At 38.6% G+C, this 23,184-nt stretch overlaps 1 protein-coding gene across 10 annotated transcripts in view; it reads left to right on the top strand.

Annotated features, from left to right (window-relative positions):
- ncam1a (neural cell adhesion molecule 1a) overlaps positions 1-12,079 on the top strand; it is a 271,998-nt gene extending 259,919 nt beyond the window's left edge. For 6 of the 10 annotated variants that reach the window (XM_075486879.1, XM_075486878.1, XM_075486877.1 and 3 more), the window contains 2 exons: positions 148-609; positions 7,982-12,079. In XM_075486879.1, coding sequence (XP_075342994.1) covers positions 148-609; positions 7,982-8,102 — 583 coding nt within the window. In that variant the 3' untranslated portion in view covers positions 8,103-12,079. The remainder of the gene's footprint in view (positions 1-147; positions 610-7,981) is intronic. The other 4 variants (XM_075486882.1, XM_075486887.1, XM_075486888.1 and 1 more) reach the window with 1 other exon arrangement.
- Positions 12,080-23,184: the final 11,105 nt, after the last annotated feature.

The raw sequence follows: 23,184 nt of genomic DNA, 5'->3' as shown, positions 1-23,184 counted from the left end.
TTTATGCCCTGACTTGCACTCTTCCTCTACCCCTTATTTCTCTGGCTGTCTTTTTTTTTTCCCTCACATTGCAATGCTTCCTCTCCTGTGTCCACTCCCCACCTCCCCCTCTCCTCCCCTGTTTTCCTGCTACCCCCCATCAAACAGGCCTGCTGCTGCAGACACCACTCCCATGGTGGTAAACTTACTCCCCTCCACTACTGCCAACTCAGTTACTGAGAGCCTTAGCACGGCACAGAGTAGTCCTGCTAGTGAGAGCACCACACTAACCATCAGCACTTCCAGTCCAACCAAAGTGGCTCCCACCAAGTCCTCTCCCAAAAACAGCACCGCACCTCATCCCAGTTCGCTTAAAGCTGACCCCCAACCTAATGTCGGGCCCCTGGTTGACCTGAGTGACACCCCTAAAGTTGGCCCTTCTTCCCTTCAAACACCTCTTGTGATAGACTCAGTCACCCCACCCTCTGCTAATGCTGATGGGCCACAGAGCAAGTGTGACTCAGTGAAAGCCCCCGACAGCACCCAGAGTAAGGACTTACAAGTAGACGGCCCACCCAAGGATGCTCCCAATGCCCTGTGCACAGACTCGACCACACCAGCTCAAAATGAGTATGAACACCTTCGTTTTTGTATTTCTTGAATCTTCACTTCTATTCTGATAGCATCCTATCAGTTCATGAAGCTGCCATGAAAAAGGAAAAATTCACCCTTAAATGCTTAAACTGTACTTTTGACTCGCACATGCACAGTTGTGCACACATCAGGCATGTTGCCAAGATGACTGGATAATATAAGGTTATTAGTTTTCCAAACAATAAAAAACTTACAATTGTTTCTTCATTTTAATCTTTATTTAACAGACAAAAGTAGAAAGGAAATGATTTTCAGCATGTTCAATAAATCTAGAATTTAATGTCAGCAACACACTTTAAATAAACGTCGACGGAGAGGCAAAGGAATACAGAGATGTTTATAGAATTAACAAGCTAACTTCACTGGTGACAGGTGAGGGTGTAAGGATTAGGTATAGAAGGAGCTTTCAACAAAGTTTTTCCATGCAAAGATGGGTCACGGCTCACCTTTTTTTGCCAAATTCATCATTAAGTTCCCAAAAAATATTTATCAATGCAAGATTGTACAGAACTTTGGTCTTTCAACATCTACACTGTATAGTTTTGGGAAAAGATTTAGTCTTTGGAAACTTCAGCACCGCATGAGAAACAGTAATAAAACAATTGATTTTATTGAAGCAGTCAGTCCTTTTTTAGTTTGAGTTTAATCAGTTAAAATGTGCAGACAAATGTTCAACTGATTTGTCTTGCATTGATCGCACAAAAACAGGATGCTGAAGACCTCAAACAATAATGTAACTGAGTATAAGCCAAGTTTCAAACTTCCAACAAAATCAGTCTCATAGACTTTGATTAGTGACTCCAAGAACTGCTGACTTACAGAGGATTTTGATGAGCCTGATCAGACCCCGCAAAATGTTATTTGCCGCTGGCTTGGTACCAGTATCCGATAAATATCAACTGCAGGAAAAGATTCAGAGGCAGATGCCAGCCTCTCTGCCAGCAACAGCTGCTTTGTACTTGAATTGATTACAACCAGAAATCATGTGGCAGTTTAAAGAAAGAGCAAAGCTTCAGATTTGCCCTAGTTAAGCTAGTATTTGTTTATTTATTTTCACACACCCTCTTTTTATTTAAAAAACTCCCACCTATTTTCTTGATGTGAAAAGATGCATTGTGGAAAAATAGAAAAAATATTTCCCACAAACATGACAATTAAATTAAAGTTTAACATCAACAACATTTGACTGAAAACATGTCAGGTCTATAATCAATTCTATGAACATTTAAGGGTGTTATTTTTCTTTAATCTTGCCAAACGCTGGCCTGTCAGCTAAATGGCACAGAGAAATTATCTGTGAGGATGCTATCAGTGCATGCCAGTCATCACTCCATTCAGCCACCGCCTCTGTCTCCCACCTGTTTGTTTATTCACATGATAGAAGCAAGCTTTCTCCAACCATACAGCTTGTTATATTTCACCCATCCATGTTTTCACTGTGATTAAACAGATTCTGCATAATCACGGTTAACATTAACATGAATGTTGCATTTTGTTTGTAGCACACCTTGCTCACATTCCAGGTCCCCCTGCAATGCACAATTGAGAAACAGTAACTTTAATATATATAAAGAGAATGGGTTTGTTGGGTAATAATGGGTTTGTTTCCATGATTCCTCTCAGTAAAATAGTGTTCTCACAAGTAAAAATCTGATAAATGAGGATACTTTAAGACAGGATATCAACAGATCTCTAAGATTGTCTAAATTAAAAGAAAATACATACATCCATTGCATTTAGGCTCTTATTTTCTGCCTGGACTTTGACTGTTGGGATGTTCTCACACTTAATGTCTCATATATCAACCAATCTTTACAGTACAGATGTATTCAATATCAATAAGATTTTAAAGCAGCTAAACACCAGATCCAATTGAAATTCTACTGAGCAACAGCATGAGCATAACTTTTTCCACCCCAATATTCTGTTGAGCTTCTTTGCAAAAAGAGAAGGACAGTTTTGAGTGCAACCAATTTTACTGAGGTGATGAAGGCAGTGAACAATTGTGACATTTTGGTTACACTTAAACAGACTCAAAAGTTTGGAATTTAAAAAGTAAAGCAGTTTTTGTTTTTGCTGATGATATCTTTTATCATTTAATAAGATGTGAGCCACAGTAAGTAAAGTACGTCAGGAGATAGAAAGTCATGGAATGGAGAAAAAAGGCTGCACTGCATAGAGGACATAAGCTTCTGGCTCATTACAACTAAACAAAACAAAATCTTAGCTTATAACAAGACATTATGTAAGTAGATTTATTCAATAATTAGATCACCAGGTTGATAGAAAAAGCTGCTCAGGGCATTAAAAGGAGGGAATATATTCTCTACTAGTCTTTGGTAAATCCATAGGTTTTCTTATTTTCTTTTCTTTTTTGGAGTTTGCAGAAGTTCCTGATTCCTGACAGCATGTGAGGCTCTCTGACAGTCACTCCTCTTTCTCTCCCTCTTTCATCTCGTAATTTGCTTGCTCGAATGGTCAGAGGAAGATGTCAGTGATGAAGTATGGGGAGTTCAGAGCTGGTTGGAAGCAGGAATCTTGTCAGCTTAAAATCGACATGATAAAACCAAAGTTGCCATTGCAGGGATTTTTCTTCATAACACTGACAGCAGTGAAGTACATCTCTCCCTCTGATCTGTGCAGGGATCCATCTTTAGCTTTGCAACTCTGAAATGTCTTGTCAGATCACTGATGAGTGATGTTTGAGTGGTGTCCAGAATTAACTTTTATTCTATTAAGGGATTAACTAAAGTCTGTGTACTGTTACTGTGTAAAAGAAATGAAGTTAAAAATGACTTGTCCTTAATATTTCATGAAAGATTACTTTTCTACTTTTGTATTTCACTAAAAAAAAAGTGTGACAATATTTATCCTGTTTTAGAAGCCATGTCTTTTCAACTTTAGCTGCTGATATTTGATTAAATACATTCTGCTGTGTGACAAGCCAAAAGCATGTTCACGTGAAAACTCCAGGGGCCTCATGTACAAAGGGTGCATACGCACGTCAACGATCAGATGTATCAAGAGCGAAAAGACCGTGGAAATGTGCGGTGCCTCATGCCAACTTCAGGGCTGGCGTACGCACGTTTCTGCAGCTGTTGATTCTTTGGCGACACCTAAGGTGATGTTAGGAAACTGTTGTAATAAATAAATGTGAAAACAATTAGTCCTCAGGCAGTGATGTGCACATTTGAGATACATGAACAATTAATACTGATATACAATTAACACACCCATGTGTCTGCAATTACACGAGTGGATATAAAAGCAGTGCAAAGTGGTGCAATGCACACCATTAAAAACAATGGCTGCTTTAGCAGTATTAGAAGACTTTGCAAATGGTGCACTTTGAAGAGAGCGTGTGTTCACTACAACAGAAAGGATTTGCTGGCATATGATGGCGACTGACTCATTAGCCGTTTTGAGGGAAACCCTCCTAGAACTGTGCGCAGAGCTGCGGCCGGCGTTGGAGCGCAACACAGCGAGGAGCCATGCGCTGCCTGTGCCCACAGGTGATGTGCACGCTGGGGTTCCAACCGGGACATTCCAGAGGGAGCTGGCCAACCGATTGGGACTATGCCAGTCTATCCTGAGCCGAGCCATGCCAGCCATGTGGGACAGAATTATCCGCATCTCAGCCACGTATATCAAATTCCTACAATGCAGTTGTACAGGCCAACATTAAAGCTCAATTTGAAGCGAGAGCCGGTTTTGTAATAGGAGCTATCGACTGCGCACACATTGCTATGAAAGCGCCATCACATGATGAATTTGTATGTTAACAGGAAACATTTTCATTCGATAAATGTACAGATCATATGTGATGAGTAAATGCAATTAACCAACATCGTGGCGAGGTGCCGTGGTTCAACGCACTATTCATACATTCTGAGTAACAGCATCGTTGGGAGCAGACTACAAGGTGGCACTGTGCGTGATGGTTGGCTTCTTGGTGTGTAACTTTATTTGTGTAATTGTCCTAATATTATTCCCTGTGACGTGCATTGAGTATGTGCACCCCCAATTTCTATCCCGTCTTCACAGCATCATAATCGGTAGTTAAAGTTAGTTTCTTGCTGTTTTTTGCTGGTTAAACTACAGCTTAAGATCTTTCTAACAAGCCCTGTGGGCAAATGTTAATAAACCTGTGCCTAAAGTGTGAAATGTCTTTTCCAGCCTCACCTTTTCCCCGGCGCACTTCTGCACGTTACTGTATGAACACGTTTGTTGTGAGTTACCCAAAAACATCGGTATTTAGCTTGGGGGTAATCAGAGTCACCCACCACCCCAGAGAGAGCAGTGTCACCCATAGTTGCGCCGACTCTCTGTTCAAACAGTTGGTCACCCCCCCACCCGCCTGTTTTGGCCACACTGCAGCGGTGGGCAGCCAGTCTCCGCTTCACATCCACCTTAATGTGGGACCACTTCTTCACCTCTGCTTGTGAGGCTTCTCAGACCCCACAGCATTGACAGCCTGGCACAGGCTCTTCTACCCACTCCTCTTGCGTTTGCTGCTTATGCCGGAGGACAGCGTGCCAAAGAACACATTTTTGCGGGCCTCCACTTCAGAAAGTAGCACTGACATCTCGGTTTCCGTGAAGTTCTTCTTTTTTCCCATCTTACTCATTCTTTTTTCTTTATTTTCTGATCCTGCAGAGAGGGAAATCGCAGGTGCAGGGCTCATTTAAATATGATTTGAGTATTTAAGTAGGGGCGTGGACAGGGAGGAGTCGGGTGCTCCGACATTTGCGCTCAATTCCATGTTGATTGGGATGTACAGACGAAATGTGCTTGGGTTGATTCATGCGCACAGATTCATACATCCGGATATTTTTGTACGTTGGAGGGCATTTGGGTTTGAGCGTACGCCATGTTTCAGTAGGAAATCCACAGAAGTCTTTGTACATGAGGCCCCTGATGTTGACTTTTGTGCTTTTGACATAGACAGATGTTTTTTGGAGACTAAAGATTGTACCCTCCCAGGCCAAGTACAAAGTCACACACTGATATTTTGTTGGTCCACCTTTATGTTTTATCACAGCTCACATTAGCATTGGAGTTGTTTGTATAAGCTTGTATGACATCACAACGTTCATTTGTGTCCAAAGTCACACTAATTCTCCACCAGAGAATATATGCACTGATGATGGGAGAGTTGGACTGCAGTGTCTAGCCCTCTCCGGTGCATCTCAAAGATTTCAAATGGGGTTAAGATCTAAACTCTAGTGGCCAATCCATGTGTGAAAAAGATGTCTCATGCTCCCTGAACCACTCTATCACAGTCTCAGGCAGATGACTCCTGGCATTGTAATCTTGGTGTATGCTGTAACCCAGGGGTACCCAACCTTTTTTTAACCAAGATCTACTTTTGAAGTTGATGGCATGCCGAGATCTACCAAGTCAAACAGAAGGGCCGGGCAATAACAAGTAACAAGGAACCCCAATTGCAGTTCAAATGTAGTTGTTTTTTATTTGCACTGTGGAGAACAAGCAGTAAATCCTACAAAGTTGATCAATGTGTCAAAAAAAGGTTGTCAAAACAGAACTTAACAATCTCTCAAGAACTTTTTCTCTTTCTCTCTCTCTCTCTCTCTCTCTCTCTCTCTCTCTCTCTCTCTCTCTCTCTCTCTCTCTCTCTCTATCTATCTCTATCAACCTGGTTTTTCAGTATATTCAGATAGTCTTTTTTTAGTGGTGGGGGGGTCATACCATTGCTGAACCTTAACCTGACCAAATGAAGCAATCCATGAGCATTTGTCTTGTTAAATTCAGGTGGGGACATCTTTTGGTTTGACCGGGCAGTATATATAACTTCAGTTTATTTTTTCCATATGGCACCAGTTCACACAAACCTCTTCTCACAGTACCAGAAAAAGAAAGTAAACAATTTCCCATCTGTTCATATTTAACTACACAGTAAAACTCTGAGGTCTGCTAAAGTCAGACTGACTTTTAACTTGCCTTTCTAACAGTCGCAGACGCAGGCCATTAGTTTTATTAGTCGACAGCTTAGAGGAGCTGTTGAAAGAAGTTTGGAGAGTCAAAATAGAGATAAAGCTGTATCACATGGCCTTTGCGAAAATTAATTATGATGAATCCTTTCAGAGGAATTATGATCTGACACCTTGGTGTATTTTCACAGAAAGCCTTTACTTGTACATAGCCGTACTTTGTTCCTCTCCAAAATTGTAGAAAATAAAAATAACATATTAATTAATAACACATTAGAAATGCTATTTTAAAAATAACCAGCAAAGTGAATATTTTTTTGCTTTATCAGTTTTATAAAGAGGATTTAACACCTGACCTATATTTGAGCAGGCATTTGGTCTTAGGTGGAAAATGGGTTTCACGAAGCATTTGAACATCTATTAGAAAATGTTAAGGTTGCATACATGAGTCATTTTGTTAAAATTCTAAAGGTGAGGGAGTGTCCCACATCACAGCTCAAAATTGTCAGATAGAGGAAACTAAAGTGGATATTTATTGTCCTTCAAGGATGACGATTCCAGATTATTTAGTCTCTGAGTTGTTTTTTTTTGTTGTTTTTTTTCTAGGCCAAACATGACTCCTGTTCTATCATATTTACCATATGGGAAATGTGTCTTTGCAAACACGCTTATCCATAATCTCACATCCAGCTGACAGCTTTAATGCTCCTGAGAGGGCAGATCTGTTTGTTTTCACTGAGCTCGTGTTTTGGATATTTTTTATGGATGTCGCGTATGAGGCACTCTCCTGCCTTGCTTCTGAAGCACACAGAGAGTGTGTGTATGTGTCAGCAGGACAGAGAAGGGTAAAGATTTCAAAAGTTATGTAGGCGCTGGCACTCAGGGAAGAAAGAAAGAAGCACCACATTTTTAAATTGGAAGAACGCCAGAAATATTCAACTTAAGTGATGTATGGCCTAAAAGTCTCTTCCCATTGTGTCTCAGCTGAGTCTCGATGTCATGTAATCCTCTCGTGTAATGTAGTCTGTGTTGTAGGGTATGCCTGAGTCTTTCATTCCCTCATACAATATGTCTACTGTACTGGCCCTGTCTCATTCCACATCAGCATCCATTGTTCCCTGAAAGTAGCTGTGACATCCATGTACTCTTGCTTGATGTGTGGATAGGATAGTGAGCGTGATCCCATTATGTGTGAAATGCATTCAGTTCCAGGAGCGAAAACAAATTCCCTCAAAGCATTTTGCATGTTTCTCCCCATTTTTCCCTTCTTCCTTCTTTGAAAAATGACACAAAAGGCAGCTCTGAGCACACTGTTTAGCAGTGAAAGAAAGACTCAGTAATGCTAAAAGAATCTCTTCTCCTTTTTATTTTTTTCTCTTTTCTCTTTATGCCTGCAGTGGGAAGACTGTGAAGGATGATAACACTAAAAACGAGACAGAGGTGAAGAACGCCACAGCGGAAGTGAAGACGGTTCCCAACGAGGCTCCTCAGGCGAATGGCAACGAAAGTAAAGCATAATCTCAGTGCCCTGAGAGCAGCAGGAGGAGGGCAGATGGGGTTGGGAGGTTTTGGGGTGCTGGGTTTTACAGGTTAAAAAGGGGGTGGTCACAGTCACTGAAACCTCAAGGCAATTTCACACACCGCCCCAATGTATTAGAAAAAAAATCAGAGAGCAACTGAAAAGAAAAGAAAAATTAAAAAAAAAAACATCATGGGTCTATCTTTACATTGTCTTCAGACCAGGAATATGTCCTAAGAACTTTTATGCACTCGCCTTAGTTCCTGTACATCAGTTTATCTGTTTATTTGTCACTGAAAAAAGCTAAATTCATGATTGCAATTCACCCTCTTTTTTTCTGTCTAATATCAATTGATCAACTGATAAATATGGAGCACAATAATTACTATATTTCTCTAGATATAAATTGGTTGAACTGTAGCTTTACATCACAGATTCACTGCCTTCGTGATCCACACAAATGTAAGACATGTACATTACCAACTATACTTTATGCAGTACAGTCACCATCATGGTAATGGATTATGGGTCTGTTTTTCCTTTGTTGTCGTTTTATTGTGTTAAAATAATGTCACCACTGCTTATTTAGCTTTTTAAATGTCTTATTTTCAGTGCCAGAGAATTAGAATATTAGCATGCCTGTTTTTGCAGAGTTATTGTATTTCTGTACATGTTTCTGTGAGCATTTTATTTTTACGTTTGTTTTGTTTTCTTAAATGTTTCGCCATGGAAATCTGGTCCCAAAATCATGTAGCCTGACCTATGAAAATGACACCAGAGAGAAATTGACCATGATGTATATGCTAATTGGTTTCTTGGTCTGTACTTTTGCCAAATGCATTTAGTCTCATTCACTTAAGATTCATTCCCAAAGTGCTCATTTTTTGCAGACTGTTTTGAGGCATAAAGACAGAACCAAACAGAATATATTTGGATGGTTTGGTAAAATTATTCAGGAAGTCAGGAAGTACAGTCAATGTGTTTTTTTGTTTTTCATATAATGACGTTCATCTTGGCGGCAACAAGTTTAGATATTTGGTCTGGCATTATGACATGAGACAATGATTTTGGTTATGTTTGATTGTGTTCAACAGTGGTGTCCTGTTCCAAAGGAGAAATATTGCCTTACCTTGTCTGAATTGTGTCTTAAGTATAACAAAACCCTCCAGTTTATTACACATACTGCTTTCACTCTACATCAGTTTTAGTAAAAAAAAAATGATCATGTGACCTACTATAATGGGTCATTGATGAGCATACTACATGAAGTGGACCAATGAAAAAAGATGCTGCAGGATGTAAATAATGGAAACAGGACTTACAGTCTACCATTTACTCTTGGCAGTAGTTTGAAGTTAATTAAGTTATATGAATAGATGTGGTGAAAACATTATACACTGTTTGTCAGCTCTTCATTCGGTCCTGAAACAAAAGCATCATGCTGTTTGCGATCTTTGACCTACGAGCTGAAAAAAACCACCCTTTATCTGTACTGTTGGGGTGGGAATTGGTGATGATGCAACGGTGAAGCCTCCACCCTCACTACAGTGCGATGCACACACAGCTCTCGTGTGTTGCTAATTTTTTCTACTTAAAGATAATGCCTTTATCTTCCTTTCTTTCACACACAAATGTGTCACCTTTTCCAGAGGTTTCCTTCAGGCATTTTGGACCAGTTGTTTACCTGACAGGTTGGGGCATAACACTGAGGTTTAGACTGAGAAATAGGCGTACTTGTTGAATACATGTATTTAAACTGGCTCTGTATTTAATTTCGTGTAAACAAACTTAATCCTTTAACAGCTAAAATAACCACGAGAAGCAGAAGGCAACTACATTTGCTTAAACAACATTATCTAATTTCATTGTGTGTAAATAGCAGACCAACTCAAGCACATTTTGCATGTAATTTCTTCTCATTTTGGGGCATCAGCAAAATTGTTAGTGTCTTGGCATGTTGTTTTTGGTTTGATATCAAGAACAATCTGGATAATGTGATAGTCAGCAGCAACCTGTTGGTTTACTGAGGCTAGTCTAAATCTGGATGTTTCTGATTTTAATGCAAATGCTCAGAATCCAATCATCCCTGTTTTTCTCAAGCAGTGTTGGCATGGCATTTTGTGTAAGCTGAAAAAAAAAATTAAATTGATTTAAAACAATGGTAAATAATAAAAAGAAAAAACTGTCAGGGGTGCGAGGGATTCCTTTGGAAAACTGTGCTGAGTAGCATCATTTTAAAGTTTGGCTTATATGGAGTTATAAATTCTTGGTCTGTGTCCATAAATGAATGTACACTATTCAGCTGTTAAACTTAGCCCTTCGATGATCCTGCAGATCTGAATTAATGCATTTGGCCTCTTCTTTCCAGGAAGAAAATTTAGCCTGTGAGATTCAAAAATCTCTTTTGATTCATAGAAAGTTGAAGAAAAAATTATTTTTCTGATACAGAAGAACTTAAAAGTTAAAAAAAAAAAAAAAAAAAAGTAATTCTGGCCATCTTTTTTGTACAGTGTTCTTTCTACTTTAGACTACAAGCTAGTACACTATGAGGTGTGAATCCATTGTGCCCTTTGTCATAGAGTTGAGCAGATAGTTTGATTGTGAAAAGACGTAGCTGGTAGTGTGCAGCAGAACTGACAGGCCAACATACAGAAGTGTGACAGCAGCAAGACACAGTGCCTTTGAGTAAGAAAATGGTGTCATGCATTTTGTTCCTCTCAGTGTCTGGTTTCACGTTTCCATATTCATCTCCAATTAGCTTGTTTTTCCTTTTCTACATTCCACAGCTGTAAATTAAGCAAAGCTTTGTCTATTGTCTCATGTATTCTGAATGGCTGTATCAATGTGTTCTTCTATGTATAATGGGTTCTTTACTGTTTCCTTGTTCGAGGATAATTCTGGTGAATGACAGTTTGGATCTTATATATGAAGGTTTGACCATTATTTCCATCATGAAAAATGTTACACAACAGGTTGATTACTGGATATTAAATACAGTTCCATTTGTTGTAGTGCAACTCTCTTCAATTCACTTTCAGGTAATATCAATCACTGCCAAAATGACACAAATGACCACCCATTTTAAAGAGTAACAAAATTTGAACAGGATTGTGACACTTTGCTCAGGTCTCATAATATTGAAAGTATCTGAAATGTTTAGATTTGTCAGAAGCCAGCATGCAGAGTATATAACTGTAAATGGACACTATCACAGTTTTTTCAGTGGTGAAACATTCTAAAAGCTTTGTGGTTTGTATTGATCTCTTTCCAAGTGCTGTGTAACTCGTCCTGTTTCCCAAACTTCCTTTTAAAATAAAAGAGCTCCAAAATATGATTGAGGGTGAAGCAGCTTTGCCTGAAATATAGAGTGAAGCTCTAGCTGTTAAAACTGGGATTTCTCAATTTATTTTTTTGTCGTAAACACATTCAAAATGCTCTCAAATTTTTTTTTGCCCATATTTGAGCAAGTTCCCATAAAACATTTCAACACACGTCACACCTTCTGAAATGTTTTTTTGAGGGTCTGTCCTTTGTTCAGATACCTCACAAAGAAAAGAATGGCAGAAGAAGCCTTCTTCTGTTGGACTCCACCACTTGATTCAGTCAGAATAAAGACATCTTGAGGTTTTTCAGGGCTTAAAAAGGATAAAAACATCCTTCCTAGATATCCTGTCTCACAGTAACTCAAACAAATGTGTAACATCTATCTTTTCATATTAAGTTACAGAGGAACCTGTAGCCTTCGCTGTCAACAGCTGGTCGCTGTCATTGATCCAGAGCTCTATGTTCTTCAGCCTTATTCTCTGTAAACTACAGCTCTCATGCTGCAGGTTCCAATCGGTGGGCTCGTCCTCTGTCTGTCTATCTATTCACTGTTTCTGGTGTAAATACTGAATACTAACTGAGGAAATAAGGAAATTTTGACTCTGCACTCTGCCACAAATGTTCGTGTTCAATAAAGTTAAATAAAAATAAACTGCACTGTAAAGCTTTTTTCTCCTTAGTAAATGAGAATTTAGTGGGTTCTTTTAGAATAAAACATTGTTTGAAATGCAAACAAGTTAAAAAGGGGTAGACTATACTGCTTCTTTATAACAGTAAAAGGTATCAAATACTAGAAACATTTGCTATATAAATAGCATCTTTGTGGGTCTAACAATTGCAAAAACTTTTTAAAATAGTATAGATGGGAAATGAAAATCTTTGAAAAAATTGAGCCACATTCTGCTAACCTTCAGATATGCTGAAAAAAAGGAGCTTTTCACCAAGAATGCCTGTAAATGAAAAAAAATGGGTCAGAACAATGACTGTTTATATCTGCTTCTTCATAGATCCTCCATACAAGTCTTCTGTGCTCAAATCAGTTATTGTGCATTTTTACTCAAGGAGAGTAGAATCAGAATGTTATATCTCCTTTGATCTATTAAACACAAGGATAAAGACGGACATACAGCTTTGAGGCTGATTCACCAGTGTTGCTGCCTGATACCTGGCTTTCATTTTATTCCTGTAAACCACAGAGAGACAATTCCATGATAAAAGCAAAACAAATGCAAGAAAAAATATATATATACAAACACACAAACAACTAGCCTGATAAACCAGCCTAAATGGATTGGATGTCTAATTTAGTCTGGCACCGATCAATGGATACAACGGAACATTGTTGATGAGCACAACCCGTTGTCTTTCAAACCGCGTCTGTGCCTATAGGCCAACGCTCTGACCAATCAGCGCAACTGACTGTGACGTAGTAAGCGCGACAGAAAGCTTTGGTGGGAGGGGACTCTTCCAAAACTGATGCCAAGCACAGATTCTATAATAGGACAGATACGCCACTCACGGTGCATTTCCGGTTTCCAACGAGGCGATTTTGGTTGCAGTTCCACCCTCTTTCCACGTGGGGCGCCCAATTTTGGAGACCAGAATGAATGGAGTCCTATGGAGCTATACGCCCTTTCGTGCCCTTATCTCAAGATATAATTTTTTCTCTAGTAATTCGAATGTTGTTTTCGAAAGAGGGTGTTTAGAAAATACCCATGGCTGAGTTTTAGATTTTTAGAGCCACTCATTTGCTTAAAAAAAGGATTTGAAGTGTATATGACGTCATACATAGCTGGTCGACCAGCTGTCATTAGCACAATGCTAGCGCGTTGTGGACAACAAGAAGCCAACCAGTAAGAAATCAAAGGGATATATGTACTCGTTCAGTTGATTTTTTACTTGAAACCCATGTTGAGCTCTCAGAAACTACATTCAAATCTGAGCGCTCTTGAGGAGACTTAGGTGACACTGACCATTTGTAGCATCTAGCTCCATTGGGCCCCATTCATTCTGGTCTCCACCGACGCTCCCAGTGGAATTCTGGTGGAACTGCAGCCAAAAAGCCGGTACAATGGGGCTTAATAGAGAGTGGCAAGGCTGTTCGTTATAATGGCTGTGTGCCAAGGCTGAATCAAACGAGCACTGTTCCATTGCCGCCGCCATCTTTCTTGTTGTGCTTTCGCTTGTCTATGTTCGCTTCCACTGCCCAACGTCGCACTGCTCTGTCGTCACTCCCTCAGAACCCTCTGGCCCGCCCGCGTTGATTCAAAACACATCTCTGCGTTGTGATTGGTTTAGTTGCCATCTGCCAGATTCAGGGCAGTATTTTCAAAATGACAAGTGGATCGAGGCCAGACCCAACCGCAGGCAAAACATTTTGCCGTCCAGCAGTTGGCGCTGGTTTTCCAGGCTAACAAACAACTACACAAAACTGATGCAATTCTGTGTATTGACCACCAGAGAGCAGCATGGTTACAGTGTTCGGAAAGAACCTCATGGAGTCCATCTGCTGCAGCTGATCACAGGACATGGATGTGTTATGTGTGCAAGATTAATAGCATTAGTATTTTTCCTTCCAAATAAAATAAATAAAAATAAAAAATGCTGCTTTTTAAATCAGGCGTTGTAGAATGTGTTTTATGAAAACTGAATCACATTTCGGGACTAAATTAACTTTAACCACATCTTCACTCGTATTCTTTATCTCTCAGAAGTTATTGTAGTTGCGTTTTTGAAAACTTGTCTTGTTATCTGAAGAAATATCCCAAAAAAGTTTGGGACAAAAAAGCAGTCAAATGTGGATTTGAAAAAGGTAGATGTAAAAAGGCAGTTAAACAGTCTTTGCAAGCAGATGTAACAACATCAACGAGTTATCACATGAAGTTACAGGTTTAACAGTCACAGAATTTCACAAGATGACATCTGGAGAGTAGTGTTTCTTTAAATATGTTCCATGTGCTGACCTGAAAGATTTACTATACCGTGGTTTGATATGTGATTACACCATTAAACCAAGACACTCTACTGCTAAATCAATTTGTTTTTTACATTCATTCCAATATTTAAATCATATTGAACTGTGCTTGAAAGAAGCAAAATAAATAAAGATGCACAGAAAATGAAATGTGCAACAGAAAATACCAAACAAGGAGTGGAAAGTAGACGTTTGTGGGATTAAAAATTCCCTTTTTTTTTCATTTTAAAACTTCTTTCACCAATAGAACCAACTACATTTACATACAAGTGCACCACTGATCTGATTCACAAGAGCAGTCAAATCAGATTTTCATATGGATGAACAGAACCAAACAATCCCATATCAGACTCTCAAAGCTTCCATGTCATTCTTCTGCAGACATCATTTCACTGCTCCACCACTCTCACCCCTTCAGCTCTGCACACACCAGATTAGGGTCCTTTTCAAGGGATCTGTCCCTCCCCCGTATGATAACAATGGTGCAGTGTGGTTCTCTTTGGCCTTAGATTGATGCTGCACACAGATAACTAAAGGCACACAACCCAGACTTGTATGGCTGTTACCTGTTTGAACACACATTTAGTTCTGCCGTCACACACACACACACACACACACACTGTGTGAAACTGTTTTGCACACAACTCACCTACATCTTTATTCAAAGGGGGCATTAGTCAATGTGTGATAATGAGTTAATTAGTGAATGGTTGTGCCATTCATGTAGGTTTTTTTGTTAGCTTTTTGTCACTGCCAAAGTTACCATGTGCGGCATGTTATAAGCATTATTTCAATAAACATACCTTTGGCAATGGCCAGGATCCACAAGCCATACATTTATGTAGAGACATTCTTGTTGAGACCAGATAGAATTGAAGTGAATTCAGGGTAACCAAACCCCAATGAGCTTGCTAGAATTGATTTATTGTAGACTGAATATAGGTGTCATTGTCAACATTAAACAGCATGATAAAAAAAAAAAATTTAAATTAATTTTTCTGAACAAATGTCTCTCAAAAAACTCGATCATTCCAGGCACTTCCTGAGATGGATCATTCAACAGAACCTACCCGGTGCCGCCTGCCAAAAGAAAAAAATAAACAAACCAAAAAAACATCTGTTCTCATGTTTTTTTAAACGGTGCTCCCAGTTTTGCAACTAAGGGCATTCATTTCTGTAATCCATGCCCTCTGGTTTGTAAAATGTAAACACGGATTTGGCTTCATCGCTCTGAAACAATGAAAATCTTTGGGCAGTTTTCAAACCTGTGTGCACAGTTCAGAAATCTGTGTGCTCAGGTTTCAAACCGAGAGCATGGTTTACAGAACCCCCACGCTTTACAAATCAGTGGGAAACTCAGTGACAGATCATTTTAATTTCCCAGCTTGGTGGAACTACTAACAAGTCACCAGTGAAGTGAGCACACTCGTGCTTCCAAATGAAATAAACACATGCACATCAGTAACTCCAATCTTTTTTTTTTTTAAAGGCTGCTCGCACCGTTCCCCTCTGTGTGTGCTTTTTAGATAAGATATTTATTTATTCATTTCAAATTTTGTAGATATATTTCATTTTGGGTCCTTGGACACAGATAATAAACTGCTTTCTTCATAGGCCTACACTAATCACGATAATATCTTTGAGTATCGTTCCAGAAAAATGTATAATTTTGCCTGAAAACTATTGGAAACAATAGGTGTGTCACTTGAGGTGAAGTGATATGCAACAAAAGGCTGAGCTTCTTTTCAAAGTCAACCTTGTTAAAGAAATAAGGATGCATTTTGAGAATACCAAACATTTGAGCTGCAGCTCGGTTGGAAACATACAGAAGCGGGTGTTTGCTTCTCCCTTTTTTCAGATTGTTGAGGATTTTATTATTCATTCTTTCATTCATTTATTTGTTTCATTTAATTGAGCCTATTTAGTAGAGCAGGGCAGCCTCCTCATTTCCAGGCTGCCCTGCTGTCGAGCCCTTTTTTTGTTTCGTCTCAGCACAGTCAGCCAACCCTGCATTCCTATCCAGAACACTCTGCTTCATCTCTGCTTCCCAACCTTTAAATCACATCGGAGTTACATCACAGCACACACAGAGAAATACTTCGTGCTTCGGCCACTATGCCAAGAACTTTTTTTCCCCTCTGTCTTCTTCCCTTTTTTCCCAAACTGTTCTGTTGCTGCAGTCATCATCCAAATTGTATCTCTTAACTCAGAAAGAGACTATTCGGATGTTTGGATTCAAATATTTTGGATGGATGTAGTTGTTTGTTTTATACAAATAAACTGGAGAAATTGTAAGACTTATGGCAAATAAAATAAAGATTAAATGAAATAGAATAATATTAAAAAAGGCAGCGAGGCCATTGAATGTTTTTCTATTTATTCTTCTTTCCCTATTCCCTATTTATTCAGTTTTCATTTTCTTTTATTTCAGATTGCTTTCTTTTTATTTCATGTGATCACCTACTTTGCAACTTTCTTTAGTATTTGTGTGACCAAATTTAAATACATAGTTAAAGTAAAAAGAAAGATAATTTACCTTTACTGACTGTAAAACTGTACACAAAACCATATCCTTATCATCATAAGGATATAGTCATCATATCATAATTTAAAAGCAAGCACATCACCGACTTGGTTCTTGAGTCCAATGAATTCACTCTTTATGATCGAATTGCAACATTCCAAATACCTAATGAGGATGAATGTCTATGTCAATGAGTTTAAGGGTTATTAAAATAACCACAAATCTCATTATAATATCAATCTCCACAGTTTTGAAAGTCATTTGAGTGATGGTTGTCTGTATAACCGTGATCAAGGAAATCACTAGTAACCAATGCTTTACTACTTTTGATCAGATTCACAAACATGAACTGTATTGATCGTTTAAAGTTTTTGAGTTTTTAATCTAGCGAGGGGATTCCTACACAACTATTGCATCAATACTGAAGACTGACACAGAGGGAGATGATCCTCAAAGTGAATGCAAGCTTTCCCGATAGCTGTAAATAATTCTTTCATCTTTCTGCCAGTTACTTTATTAGGTCTTATCTGGGCCTCCTCACATCAGTCGACATGGTTTCATTAGTATTTTTCCCTCATATTTGAGTCGTTATTATTGTCATTATTATAAGTATGATTATTATCAATACTAGATACCAGATAGATAGTAGCCCTATGTACAGATAAAATATTTTTTTATGAACCATATTGTTAGAAAATCTTGTTTTTCAATGTTAATCTGAATACAACATATGGCAAGCATACAGTGTTTCAAAATATCCTTCTTTAAGTATTTTAAAAGAAAATTTATAATCTTTCATCAACATATGGGTGATCAGTAACGACTGACTTAGTAATTATTGACTTTTTTACTTTTTGATAGATATACACAAGTAATTAGACAGTTAGGAAATGTATGGTCCATATCCGCAAAGCTTTCACATATGTAAATCTTCAGTCTATTCACACACCTTTTACAGAAAGACTGCTGACCCACTTTCTTTCTTGTTTTGGTATCCTCTTATTGCACTGGACCTTTCACAGAAATACACCAGGAGTTCCAGCAAATTACAGAACTTTTGGTTTTTGATCAGCAAATCTTCAGAAGGGGGCTTCTTCAAAGAAATAACTTCCCACTTCACTTCTTAAGCTGAACAAAAACTCCTTTTAAATGAATGGCTTTTGCTCACAGCTTGAGGCCGCAGCTGGCAGTATTGTTGCCCACTCTCGTCCTCTGGTCACAGAGCAGACAGGCAGAGGATGAAGGGGCGATGGGAGGGGGTTGACACAACAGGTACACACATGAAACAACTGCAATTATTGCCCTCCTTCCCTCTCAGCACCACCTTCTAGCTTGACAAGGTGTTAGTTTGGTTTATTTATGTTTTTTATTATTATTTATTTTGCTTCTTCAGATGTGTTCCACATCTAGAATCACTTTGAAAAGATCACAGAAAATCTGAATAGCACAGCAGGATATTGACTGTCTATAGATGTAAAGAAAATAACAAAAAAACAGAGAGATATTTACAAAACAATATCATATAGATATGAAATTAAGCTCTGATATCATCAGAGATTTTGACCATGAGAAAACAGCTGTTTGTAATAGACATTCTAAATTTGTAGCAGATTCACATTCTTTTGTGTGCTGTAATCCAAGCTACTGTGTTCTTCAGAGTGGCAGTTGGACCAGGCTTGTGCGTACTTGAGCTTTTACCGTGGCATTGAATTGAAGCGGAAATCTCAAAGGCACATAACTAAAACATAAAACCAAAGCAAATGGCTATAACAATGGAGCTAAATATGGAACACTGAGCGAACCAATCCTTCAGCTGAATGTAATTTGTGAGAAATGTTTGGACTAGATATGATTTGACCTATTGCCAAATTTTTTTTTTTATCCAAAAAGAGCATGATCAAGCAGGCACAGTGGCTATATGCTGCGGCATGTGTTGTGATGGTCCTGTCTAAGATGCACTCTGTATCATGGTCTGAGTTTATGTTTGGCTTTGTTCCTTGATTTCTTGGTTTACTTAATTTTGTAGACATTTTTTTTCCCCCATGTGTATTTTGTTGTTTTTACTTCCTGTGTCACACCTGGTTTTCATTACTAAATGTCTCACCTGCTGTTCATTTGTGATTTTCTCCCTCAGTGTGTTTACCCCTGGGTTTTAGGCGTTTATTATCCTTTCTTATCTTTCATGTTCATTTCTTTCAAGCTGGATGTTGTTGTTTTTCCGCGTGGTACTCAGTTCGATATTATCAAAAGCTTCGAGATGATCTCCAGCTTCACTTCACTCTTCTCTCCTATAGTCCTGCATTTGGGTCTGCCATTTCCACATCCGTGACATCATATAGACTCTGTATTTTATCGGCTATATTTTATCCAAGCATGCCAGTTAAGACATCGCCTATTGCCCACATATTAATGAAAGGCTAGGCTGCCCGTTGACCTGGTATGCTCAGCGGGTTACAGAAGAGTTCTAGGTTTCAGCATTATATCCAGGGCACTAATTTTGTTTAGATGCTTACGTATTCCTCAGTGTTAATTAACAGAGAATTTCTGACAATGTGATTACTTTTATGGGTTGACTGAATATGGCAGTTTTCAGTTAGTGATTATAACACAAAGCATTTATTCTTTGCTGGAGAGGCCACTTAGATAAAAATGGATAGATAAATATCTGAATAGAGTATACTCTCTTCGCCAGAATCCACTACGCTGCTGCTTACATACGTACTGGTCTGTCACTTTAATACAGAATAGTTTTTATTTGTTATATTCTAATCTGTTGATAACCATAGCTTCACTGTAGAAGTGTGTTTGCACTTATTGACATCCTTCACATTGTTGATAATCATCTGAGCTCTGCAGTTTGAGCTCAGATGATATCCTCTTTGTTGCTCTGTTTCTTGCTAATGCTTTGAAGACTCTACGTGCTGCTTCTTTGACTACTTAAATAGGCAACAGATTCTGCTAAGTTGCATTCCACTACACAAGGCGGCTGTTGCTCAGGAAATAGAGCAGTCATCTGCCAGACTAAAGGGCTGAAAATAGATCCCATGCATTCTTCGCTGGTGCCTCACAAACGCACGTCTAGGTGTTGTAGCTATCTGCTACCATGTGGGGGCAGACTCATAAAAATGTGGGCCGATCCGAGTTGTAGGCTGCTGCTCTTAGTTATGTTTGCGCTGTTGTTGTTCCTTTGACTTTGCTCAACAGTGGAAAAGTGAGAAATCAAAGTAGACAAAAATCTGCTTATGATGAAACTAGTGAAACTAAGCTTTAAGATCATGAAGACTGACCATTGCAGTTGTTTTAATTTTTTTTTTTTATCTGTGCGTCTTTGTTGTTTGTAGTTTTTGTCTCGTCATCAGCTTAGTTGTGTAACCAGTTGTTGGGCCATTCTGGCTCTAGCAGGCTCTGGTGCTGTCTGTAGAGGCTGAGAGCGACGCAGACAGATAGAGCTGTAGGTGAAACAACTCAAAGAGGTGCTGCACGGATGCATGTGTGAATGGTCGAATGTGGCTTGAAGTGAGAAGCACTTTCAGTAAGACTAGAAATATACTATATGCAGTAGATTAACAAGTTAGTTTTTCATGTATGCTCCTCCCAGTAACTATCAAGGTCACTAAAACATTCCTGTTTTGTTTAATCATATTCGTGTATTATTTCTGAAATTGTGTCTAAAATGAGAATTGCTTTCAGCGATAACTACCTTTAAAGTCCTTCTCTACTGAAAATGTGTTTTTGTTACTGTATTTTTTCAATTTAGATGTTTGACCTTCACTGATCAGAGTGATATATGCTGATTTTTTTTCCTGAAATGTTGAGTGCCTACAGCAGTTTGTGAAATTACAACTAGTCACATATCTTCATGGTATGCTGCTGCATGAGGAAACATTTTTTGGGGGATTCAGTTAAATAAACATTGATACAAAAGGTTGAATATTAGCCTGAGACAACATTTATCACTGTTAATGTTTTGAATTTTGAACAATGAAATTATACAAATAAGTCATATATGATGAAGCGTCATTGAAACAACTTACATACATGTACATTTTGTAAGATATATTTCCAACAGTTGTAGTTTCTAAACTAGATTTCACATTTCAACTTGGCACAAGTGTGGTTTGGACTTGTTTGGACAAAGTCTTTTCAATTTATTCCTTCAATCTTTCCTACACCTTTATATTTTCCAACAAGGTCTAAGAAAAGTGTGATATGAGGTCATTTCTTGATCAGGAGCCTGCTCTGTGGGTTGTGAAGGCGCGTTATGCCAAAGGATCACTTTTGGACATGCAAGCTAATTATGTAACAGGATATGTGACCAAGGTAAGACTGAAAATGGCAGTAAAGCTTTCCCCCAACAGAATGAATTTTACTGGTGTTTGAGCACCCAACAAGGATCACTTCCTAAGTTTTACAAAGTAGTTCTAATGCGTAACAATTTACATATAACAAAAAGTATTAAGGTGAATAGAGTCAATATAAATACAGCAATGCCAAGATACACTGTATATCATTGCATTTTCAGTTAATAATTACTCTTTTTATATAGTAGCAGTAAGTATTATAAATATTATACCTAATCTCAAACAGTGTCAGCAGTTAGCATCTGTTTGCTTCTCTCCTGTCATAAACCCCTCATCTTCCATATTTTAATGCAACTAAATTTTCAAGTATAGTGAGTCCAAATGTGACTTAAATAACATCAGTTAAAACTGCACAATTACTGAGGTCATTGATTTTATAGTGCAGCAGCTCTTGATAATGTCACCTTTGAAAAAGTGATTTCAGCTTGCAGGCTGAAGGATGAGGGAGGTGAAGGGGCAGCTTACATGGGCAGTTCTGGTGTAACACTTTAAACTTATGTTGCTTTTTCTTCCTTTCTGTTTAAAAAAAACAACTTTTGCTTGATGGCTGCTGAGGAGATTTTGTAAGCAAGTGCAACTCAGCTTTTTGGTGACAAATAAACAGCGAAAGGCTTGCTGAGTTTAAGAAGAAATACAGTTGATGGCATAACAGGTGAAACAGACAGCATCAAATGATCAGTTCTGTTGAATTTTATATCTTGTTTGAAAAAGCACAAATATAAATGAAACTGTATCTATCAATGATGAAGCGTATTTGCAAGAGTTGACTTCAGCTACTGATCAGGCTGACTGACATAAAAATGTTAATGTTAAATGTTACCTTGTGTTGGTTTCACCCTGTGGACTGAATGTGTAGAATAGCTGCTTTCTGCTGAGATACTGAATTGTTGCTGTTGTGCTGTTGCAATAAGCTAATTTGAATTTGCAATGTCTAAAAACTGGACAATATTTCTCTTTTCCTTGGTTTGACATGGTCCATAATTTTAGACATTTTTCTCTCTTTTTTATCTTACTCCTCACAGTTTTCGTTCCCCCCCCCCATCAAGCCACCAAATCACATCACTACAGTAATCACTGCCCGTGTGAAACATGGTAACAGGAGATGGATGTGGAGATTAAAAAGCAAAGCAAAGTAATAATTTGCTTTGATGATTATTTTACAATGGAATTATTTGTGTTGAAGCGTTTCAGCCCCAAACAACACTACTGCTTGCCTGAAAAGATCAAGTATTCATTCATTAAGGGATGTACTACATGTGAGAGCAGTAAAAAGAAGCATGAAATGATAGACATGCAATGTTGCAGAGCTCTGTGTCAGAGCACCAACTGTTGTCTAGACACAGGAGTCTTTGAAACGCTACAGTTTATGCTCAGAACAGTCTGTGTGCAGGCACATTGTCACATACTGTGCATTCGGATTCTGCTTTACACTCAATGATTCTTGTCTGGAGACCATAAATGAACTTACCCAAGCAGAAACCCCAGAGCTGTATGGCGGCACATCAGTTGAGTCAGAGTTCTTCAGTGTTAGGATAACAATGTAGCCACATGTACAGCAGACCAAATGTGGTGTCATCGATTCGATCTTATGGCGTCCTCCACATCCCCGTTTTTTGGTTCTGCTTCTTTGACATGCCATTTTGTTTTCTTATATTATGTAAAAAGTATGATCAACCATTTCTCAAATTTGTACCCTCTTACTTCTTTCAAAACCACATTCATAATTGTTGAGTCCTCCACCGTCTTCTTCATTGGCCTCTGGTCTTAACTCTTCTACGTGTCTAATAATGGGGCTGTTTTCCTGTGCAGAGAGACCTGCTGCACAAATAGATGTGAAAAGTTCATTTAAGGAACTAAAGCAATGATTCATTTATAAAAGTGATTAGATACTCTTTGAA

Source organism: Odontesthes bonariensis, chromosome 16 (genome assembly GCF_027942865.1).
Source record: "Odontesthes bonariensis isolate fOdoBon6 chromosome 16, fOdoBon6.hap1, whole genome shotgun sequence".
NCBI classification, from domain to species: domain Eukaryota; kingdom Metazoa; phylum Chordata; class Actinopteri; order Atheriniformes; family Atherinopsidae; genus Odontesthes; species Odontesthes bonariensis.
This window is presented reverse-complemented; position numbering and strand designations above follow the sequence as displayed.